Source organism: Heptranchias perlo, chromosome 6, assembly GCF_035084215.1.
Source record: "Heptranchias perlo isolate sHepPer1 chromosome 6, sHepPer1.hap1, whole genome shotgun sequence".
NCBI lineage: Eukaryota > Metazoa > Chordata > Chondrichthyes > Hexanchiformes > Hexanchidae > Heptranchias > Heptranchias perlo.
Genome location: NC_090330.1, coordinates 109,791,481 through 109,801,341, shown reverse-complemented (window position 1 = coordinate 109,801,341; position 9,861 = coordinate 109,791,481). Strand labels below are relative to the sequence as shown.

The following is a 9,861-nucleotide window of genomic DNA, read 5'->3' as shown; positions in this document are numbered from 1 at the left end:
GACCTTCTGACCAACCATCTCAACTCTGGTTTAGTCTGACTCCCGGGGCGACGTGTGCTCCATGCGTTGCATTTTCACATCGTTCACCTGACGAAGGAGGTAGCCTCCGAAAGCTTGTGAATTTAAAATAAAATTGCTGGACTATAACTTGGTGTTGTAAAATTGTTTACAATTGTCAACCCCAGTCCATCACCGGCATCTCCACATTAAGGGGGAAAGGCAGTTGTTGAGCTGAGCTCCTGAAATCTATATATATATATATATATATCTTCTGTAACCCATCACACCGGGTGTACACACTGTTTGCAGATTGGTGTCGATCCTCATTAATTTTTTTGGAGTGAGAGCAGTCCAGCTGATTGGTAGAATTAGCCAGGGTTTTCCGCCGTTCTGGGCTATGTGGTCTGAGGGAGTATTGCAGATTCCCTGTTTACTGGGAAATACCGCTGTAAAAACTGTCATTCCTCCAAAGGGGAAAGAATTACCGTCGCTTCCATAAGACTCCGCCGACCGGGTCCTACCTCTTTTTTGAATCGGTGGAGGTGGAGGTGGTGGAGGAGGTGGTGGTGGGGGGGACAAGAAACACATCTGGAAGATGAAATCTCGTTGTGTTTCCCTACCTCTTGGTCCAACAGATGTTCTGCAGATCCGCCCATCCTCCTGGTGATCCTAGTGTACCAACTACTGTCCAATCCTTCTTTCTTTGTGGATGATTTGCCTTTTGTTGTTCTCAAATTAGTTTTTTTGGGTGTCTTTTTTTTAAAAACACACCGACTTATTTGTCTCCCAAGACACCTTGCGCTAGAATCCGAAAACCACCTTGTGTTTTGGTGGGTCCAATATTTCTGTAATGATCAATTGTCTTCATTGAGAAGTCTGAGATATAATCACGTGAGACAGAGTGTGGGAGATCGGAATATAATTTTTCTATGCGAAATTTCGTGCCAGTGACCAGGCGAACTGATCTTAGTATATTACGCAACCGGAAGGATCTCTTTCTCAGGGTGTCTAAGCTGCTGGATTGTTTTCCGCCCAAATCAATGTGGTTTCTTTGGAATATTTTCAGTAAAGGAACGCATATGCTGCAGTGTCTTTGTGGCAAGAGTCTTAAGAAAAGCAAGAGTCAAATTGGTAAGCATCTGGCCGTTTAGATGAGCAATCGTTACCTTTATTTCTACCTATCTGTACCCTCACACGTATATCAGTTGTTTTTTTTTTAAAAATGTAGATTTTTTTTATTTCTGGTCCGCTGGCTACATCTAATAGAAAGAGTCGTCTGGAAAGGCTAAGCTTGGTTCTGACGTTGACACTGCGGTGTTGTACATCATTGCCCTTTCTTTGGCATTCTGACACCCCGGACTGAACGAGGAGCAAATTATTGTTGTCACTTCATTAAAGAGTTTATTTTGGGGGGGATGAACTAGCAGGAAGTGCCTTGTTTTTTAAACAAGGTGTATGTAATATAATAAACCCAGGCGAAACCCTTTCCGTTTTCAGATGCATAGCGCATCAAAGTTACGTGATGTTCCTTTTTTTAAAAAAAATTAGTCTGGAGTACTAGAGAGAGAGAGAGAGAGAGAATGTCTTGGCTTCGAGATCGGCATCGTTTACCCGTCATTGTCACAGCGGGACGATTCTCATCTCTTGCATCTGATGGCTTTATTGAGAATGTGTGAAGTGCTTTTCACCAGCTAGTTTTAGAGGCTCGCTTGTAGGTGTCGTTACTTGGACAGTCTCGGTATTGCAGATTTTTGTGTGTGTGAGTGGGGGGAATCGAAGAGAGGCGTCCGGCCCCATTACAACAAAGTTTTGTAACTCTTTGAAAGGTGGTGTCAGGTTATTGGTGGGGGAGGGGCATCTTGTTAATAACTCCTGTTAATGTGTGATTGCAGGATATAGGGTTTTTGTTAAATTCGAGCCACGGGAGTCCACCCCATGCTTGTAAAATGGTGTAACGCCATCCCGTGCATTGGTGGGAAATTTGGTTGTTGCTTTGGCCAAGAAGGCAGAAACCTTCATCACACTTATAAAGTACCTGGATGTGCACCTGACGTGTCGCGACGGACCAAGTGCTGGAAAGTGGGATTAGGCTGGTGGGGTGCCTCATTTTCGGCCAGCGCGGACACGATGGGCCGAACAACCTCCTCTATGCCTTTTGATAAAGTGCGACTTTATATGAACGAGTATTTGTGGCGATTATGGGGTTAATCCCACCATGTTCCAATTGAAGTCAGTATAAGGTCTCTTTTGTTGCATTCCAGTCTATGGAACGAACTATCTTTTGCATCATTCCACTGGCTAACCTGTTACAACCTTTGCTAAAAGTTTTGGGTACAATAATTTATTTCTTGAAAGCACATTGGTACAGACGGGTACGATGATTTGCAAAAAATAAGACCCAAGACCACTTGTAATAGTGCCTGCACTTTCTTTAATCGTGCTCCTGTTTAAATGTACAAAACTTTATAGCAAGCCCAAGGAAGGTTAACAGAGATTCTGTGCCGGTGTAATCTGTAAAACCGCCCCGATTAATACATAGATAGCTCCCCTTCTTTCTACCTTGTTACTTCTGCATTTGAGAAGGTGTCTCTAATGTAGATGCTAAATTGTCTAACAGTCTTTGCATTCAGAATTGTCAGCGTTGTTGTTACTGCACATGAAACTATTTATGCTTTGCCTATTAGTTTCTGCCTTTTGATCGGTGTTATTGAGCGGCAGTTTCTCTTCCCCCTCGTTTAATTGAAACTAATTGGCCGCAGGATGTGTGTGTTTACCATTTAGACTGACTATTCTCGCCATTGATACCAAAAGGCAATCCAAAGGGATCGCGCCCTCAAAACCACCATTTATTATTAAAACTTAATTAACGAGTGTGAATGAGAGGCAAAGGCGAGAGTCCGAGGCAGGGTTCGAAATGTTGGAGAAATCAGGCCCTTCTGCGGCATGACAGTTTTTCTCTGTAATTTAATTAGTTGGTTCTTTATTCAGCTTTTTAAAAAATCCGGTGGAAGAAGAGTCAAAAAGAAAGCGCCTCCGATGCCCCACTTTCTAAGTATCGGTGATTTTTTTCCCGATGGGGATAACAAGAGACCAAAGCCACGAGAATATTTAATTGAATGACGTGTTTATCTTAGTTAGAGCTTATTATGGATTTGTTTTGGTCATTAATTTCCTGATTTACATTTGATTCTTATCCCAACTACGTGTTTGATTACACAGTGTTTCTTCCAGAAAAATGCAATTTTAACACACATGCATCTTTCAGGTATTTACTACCAATGCAAATGTTGGAACAAGGTGCAATTATCTCCAGGGACTATCCGTTACCCCTATAACTCTAGTAGCAATATACTGTATTTGCTTGTAAATAACATATTGAAGTTTACATAGCAATATATTGGGCTAAAATCATCGGTTCCTTTAACACATTCACAACAGAGAGAAATTAAATGACTTCATAAATCAACCAAGACGCTCGCTTTCCTTACCAGCGAATGCAGCAAAGCTCGCTCATCGCTTAATACTGCATTACATTGATTTACCTCGATCTCTGCAAGCAGCTTTCTGTCCATCGAAGAATGCAGCCGTACGTACAACATACGAGCATTGTACGTACGTTCGGATTTCAATCAGTATCTGCACACGTAATCATACGAGTATTTGTGTGTAAACATGCTATTGTGTCCCATATATGGAACGCACGTAGACACGTATTCTATATAGGTAGAAATGTATATACATGTAGCCCGGTGTGTGTATATTTATATATATTTGTGTACGTACCACGAATCTTTGATCTGAGTCCAAATATAATTGTGTATATATCATTTTACGTGAAAGCCATACAATAGGTATACCCATGGCGTACATCCTGTGCTTGATGTACACATTATATTGTATTTGTTTTGATAAGTTGTGCAATATGTTTTGCTGTTTGGGAATGCAGGAATGCCTGCCTATTTATGACCAGTGTGTTTGTGCATACACACACCAGCCCATGCGTTTCCTGTCGACCCCGGCTGTTTCCTTACGATGTAATGCAGTATAGTAAATACAGTAAGTGCCGCATGCTGTACTGTTTTCATCTGGTGTGTGATGGCACAGCGCCTTGTCTTGCCCAGCGTTACTCCTGCAGTTGCTGCTTAGTTCCACCTTGCACTATCTGCGTCAAAAGCTTCGTATTATCGAAGACCAGGCTCTGGTTACAGAGTCAGGATAAAACGAGAGAGTGGGTGACTGCTAATATAACCCTCTCTATGCATCCATAAAAGACTTGCATTGTATTAAGAGGCAAATCTAAGTGATAAAGGACGCAAGGAATGAGTCAAAGCGTCTACGCACAGATCAGTTCCCCACTCACGAGATAAATGATTGATTGTTGGTGTTTTATGCAATTTCAGACCAAATAACGGCAAATCTCACCGCCTCCTTAATTTCCATACATTAATGAACAACCCCGACGGGCGCTCGTCTATGGGTTTCTCTTGGTTTCAATCTAATGAAGACAAGAAAGAAATGAGAGAGCACAGTGATGCTATTTGAATCTATGTGCCCCGTGGAGCGCGCTCCGCATCATCTTTGACTCCAAGGACCAGGATCAACCCGAGTTGGAAAAATGAAGATTCCCCCACCCCCCAAGGGCGAGTGTTGAGCAACACTTGGCGCCTTTGCTTTCATCAAAAACAAACCAGATCATACAAACTTTATTCATTGTGGGAGACAGCTTACTATTCAGTTACTTACCTGTTCAAAACAAGAAACGTAATTGATCATCACATGAAGGGTTTTGATAGAGTAAATAAGGAGAAACTGTTTCCACTGGCAGGAGGGTCAGTGACCAGAGGACACAGATTTAAGGTCATTGCCAAAAGAACCAGAGGGGAGATGAGATTTTTTTTTAACACAGCGAGTTGTTCTGATCTGGAACGCGCTGCCTGAAAGGGCGGTGGAAGCAGATTCAATAATAACTTTCAAAAGGGAATTGGATAAATACTTGAAGAGGAAAAATTTGCAGGGCTATGGGGAAAGAGCAGGGGGAGTGGGACTAATTGGACAGCTCTTTCAAAGAGCCAGCACAGGCACGATGGGCCGAGCCTGTGCTTTGATTCTGATAACATCAATTATAGCATTTGTGAATGAATCCACTATTACATAAATAAAATGGGTGTGACATCTTTAACTAGATCCACAAATAATTTTGAAACCTTACTTCCCACACTGTTACTTGTTTACAATGTCATGTTCTTATGTTAAGCTAGATTCTGCTTTACGCAGCATAATGATTAAATAATTTATGGCTTTTTTTCATAAGTCCTAAGCCATAGACTAATGGGAACGAATCACAGTTGGATGCCCAAATCCACCCCGTAAACAATCATGGAAATATAATTATTCTACCGTATCAGAACTTTCTTCCAAATTGCAACGAAGGGAATCAGAATTAATAATCTAAATTTAAAGACGACTTTGAAAATCTCAGACCTGGTGAATCCCAAGGCGACACCACCTTGTGTCCGAACGGGAAGTATTGTCCTTTTCAAGATGCAGATCATTTTTAGAGAGAGTTGATGTGAAGATGCTCAAAGATCATTGGATCTTTCCCCCCCTAGACATAAGCTTACGGTCATGAAAGTGGGACATTCCCGATTATGCCGTGGTCACATCGACAACTAGTAAAAACAAACTGATGCTGAGAAATGACCGGTTTAACTTCGTGATTGGACGGGACATTGTTATAAGCAAACTGGCCCAACAATTTGGTAGATGAGCAAGTGGGAGGTGAGTTACCCTCAGCTCACCAAGGAAGTATCTACCTTAACTCAAAGTCATTCTTTTTAATATCACGTCATTCATTAAAACATTAGTTGTTATATGATGAGTGCGAAGGGTACTTTACTCCTCCCATTCTGTCCGGTGAAGTGCATTACTGACAGACGCTGTAAATCCCCGAAACACACAACATGACCCAACACTTGGTATTCTCACAAAAATAAATCCCTTGTCAATAGCACCCCTTTGCGAAACAAGTCCATCTCTGCAGAATGATTGTTTTTGCCTGCTTAATTGGGGAGATTTTCCAGGATCTGAGCCCAGGATCACCTGGACGCAGAGAATAAGAGGGAATTTTAAGTAGATGGAAAATCGAGCTGCTTCCGTTATTGGCTGGGTTCAGGCGATCCAGTGCACTCGGGGGAACACCCGAGAAACTGTTCCCTTGTGTTGATAGGGCCAGAATTACCAATTTTCACATTATACTACCTTTCAGCATGAATAAAGCTGTATTGGTGCTGTTCTGGATGTATTGGATGTACAGATGTGCTTGCAGTGCTAGCTGGGACCATAAATATATGGTCATCGTTGTAGCAAAATCTACAATCGACATTGTGGTGTGTTAACGACACACGCCGTTATTAATGCATAAATCGGCCAGCGGGTTGCGAATCTCCAGAATTTGCTGGTCAATTTACGCCGCTCCTCCGTTTGCTTCACACAAACGGCATCTCGCCCTCAACCTCCCCGTTATTTTTAAGAACTTGCTCTATTTGCACATTAATTGCCCATTAAACTCACCGCAGAAAGTTAGGGCTGGAACTTAACAGCATAAGGACCTTTTTAATGACGTGATAATTGTTAATGTGATGCCGATCAATCTCTCTGGCCCAGAAAGGGAACAATTTGAACTGTTGAGTCTCATTCCTGCAGGGAGTAAATTATTGTTAGAAATTTAAAAAATGTTACCATTTTAATTTTTTAACTTTTCCTCTTTTTTCTCTCTCTCTTAATCCAATCTTTCTTTCCCTCTCTTTATTTCTCTTTCTGTACCTGATTTGACTCTAATTCACCCGATTTCCTTCTCCGTCGTTCCTCCTGTTTCTTTCTCAATCCTTAAATCTCATTGTTTAAGGAGAGAGACTGTTGGTCCTGTCGTTCTGAGGTCTCCCTCGTCTCCCCGTTATCAGCTCGCACTTCCAGCAAGTTACGACGCAAAACGTTTTTTGAGCTGAAGGGTGAGGAAAAATATCTAACTAACGGGGCTCGTCACGAGAGGCCCCACTTCAGCTATTTGATTTGCTATCGCCCCTTTCGTGCTACTAGCTGAGATCAATTTCACCAACAACTGGTCCAGAATTGTATAACTTTAATTACAATTATCTCTTATTTGTAGAAAATGACCACGTTAGCTGTTAAGGGTATACATGCCACCTAATGTGTTCTACATTGAGGGTGCTTGACCTTTTGACATTTTTCTTTGAATTTTTATCACCAGTTCCTGCCATTAGGCGGACAGTAGGCTTATGTCTAGATCTTGTCCAACGCTGTCGTTACCCCTTCTCTCTCCTCAGCAGGGAGCCATTGTAACCTCGCTGCCTCAGTCGAGTGCTTTCTGGCCCTGATTATGTGGCTAACCAAAATAGGAAAGTTGGATCTGTCTCTTCCTTATAGGAACAGGAGGAGGCCATTCAGCCTCTTGAGCCTGTCCCGCCATTCAATTAGATCGTGGCTGATCTGTATCTTCACTCCATTTACCCGCCTTGGTTCTATGATTCCTTAATACCCTCACCCATCAAAAATCTATCAATCTCAGTTTTGAAATTATCAATTGACCCCCAGCCTCAACAGCTTTTTGTGGGGAGAGAGTTCCAGATTCCCACTCCCTTTTTGTATGAGGAAGTGCTTCCTGACATCACCCCTGAACGGCCTGGCTCTAATTTTAAGGTTATGCCCCCTTGTTCGGGACTCCCCCCACCAGAGGAAATGGTTTAGTTCTATCCACCCTATCAAATCCTTTAACTCCATTAATCATCATAAAGATCTCAATTAGATCATCCCTTAATCTTCTATACCTGAGGGAATACAAGCCTAGTTTATGCAACTTTACCTTTATATAATTTAACCCATGTACTCCAGGTGTACATTTACTTAACAAACATCTACCACCATTCAGTAGCGGCATTTTCAACAACAACAACTTGCATTTATATAGCGCCTTTAACATAGTAAAATGTCCCAAGGCGCTTCACAGGAGCGATTATCAAACAAAGTTTGACACTGAGCCACATAAGGAGATATTAGGACAGGTGACAGGTAGGTTTTAAGGAGGAGAGAGAGGCCGCAAGGTTTGGGGAGGGAATTCCAGAACTTGGGGGCCGAGACGGCTGAAGACATCATTGTCTACTGTTCAAAGGCTGCATTTTTCAAACAGAACCTTGAGGACCCAGTCCTGGGCCTTTCTCCCGAAGTAGTGCTGTAAAGAAAAGCTGCCCGTGTTCTTCCCTCCGACAGTTCCTACCTCCTTCTTGCTCACGATCATGTTGATGATCTGCAGCAATTGGCTCTCTAGAGCAAGGATGTCACTGACTGTCACATTTCTTGCGAGGGGGGAAAAAAGATCTACCCTATCAAATCCTTTAATCATCTTAAACACCTCGATTAGATCACCCCTTAATCTTCTATACTCGAGGGAATACAAGTCCAGTCTATGCAAACTGTCCCCATAACTTAACCCTTTTAGCCCCGGTATCATATCTATACTTTGGTTTGGTACTTAAACATGCAATGCCGCTACATCACCTCTTTATTTTAAAAAAATTATAGAATTTGGGATTGTGTTCTGCGGGGCAAGCCCCTCACTGATAGGAAAATTGTTGTTTCACACTATGTTTCACACAGGCCCGGACGAAATGTATCCCAGGCTACTGTGTGAGGCAAAGGAGGAGATTGCGGGGGCTCTGACACATATATTCAGAACCTCTCTGGCCACAGGGGATGTGCCAGAGGACTGGAGAACCGCTAATGTAATACCATTATTCAAGAAGGGGAGTAGGGAAAAACTGGGGAACTACAGGCCAGTGAGCCTAACATCAGTGGTAGGAAAATTATTGGAAAAAATTCTGAAGGACAAAATTAGTCTCCACTTGGAGAAGCAAGGATTAATCAGGGATAGTCAACATGGCTTTGTCAAGGGAAGATCATGTCTGACTAATTTGATTGAATTTTTTGAGGGGGTGACTAGGCGTGTGGATGAGGGTAACGCAGTGGATGTGGTATACATGGATTTCAGTAAGGCCTTCGATAAAGTCCCGCACAGGAGACTGGTCAAGAAGGTACGAGCCCATGGAATCCAGGGTGCCTTGGCACTTTGGATACAAAACTGGCTTAGTGGCAGAAGGCAGAGGGTGATGGTCGAAGGTTGTTTTTGTGACTGGAAACCTGTGGCCAGTGGGGTACCACAGGGATCGGTGCTGGGTCCCTTGCTGTTTGTGGTCTACATTAATGACTTGGATATGAATGTAAAAGGTATGATCAGTAAGTTCGCTGATACAAAAATTGGTAGGGTGGTAAATAGCGAGGAGGATAGCCTCAGTCTGCAGGACGATATAGATGGGTTGGTCAGATGGGCGGAACAGTGGCAAATGGAATTTAACCCGGAAAAGTGCGAGGTGATGCACTTTGGAGGGACTAACAAGGCAAGGGAATACACAATGAATGGGAGGACCCTAGGCAAGACAGAGGGTCAGAGGGATCTTGGTGTGCAAGTTCACAGATCCCTGAAGGCGGCGGGACAGGTAGATAAGGTGGTAAAGAAGGCATATGGGATACTTACCTTTATTAGCCGAGGCATAGAATATAAGAGCAAGGAGGTTATGATGGAGCTGTATAAAACACTGGTTAGGCCACAGCTGGAGTACTGTGTGCAGTTCTGGTCGCCACACTACAGGAAGGATGTGATCGCTTTGGAGAGGGTGCAGAGGAGATTCACCAGGATGTTACCAGGGCTGGAGCGCTTCAGCTATGAAGAGAGACTGGGAAGATTGGGTTTGTTTTCCTTGGAGCAGAGGAGGCTGAGGGGGGGACATGATT

General features: G+C 42.9%; 1 protein-coding gene across 2 annotated transcripts in view; it reads left to right on the top strand.

Annotated features, from left to right (window-relative positions):
• The first annotated feature begins 929 nt into the window (after positions 1-929).
• Positions 930-9,861, top strand: part of fgf14 (fibroblast growth factor 14) — a 357,611-nt gene continuing 348,679 nt past the window's right edge. Inside the window, exon 1 of one of the 2 annotated variants that reach the window (XM_067986615.1) lies at positions 930-1,122. In XM_067986615.1, coding sequence (XP_067842716.1) covers positions 930-1,122 — 193 coding nt within the window. Of the gene's footprint in view, positions 1,132-9,861 lie in introns of both variants that reach the window. The other variant, XM_067986614.1, reaches the window with a different exon arrangement.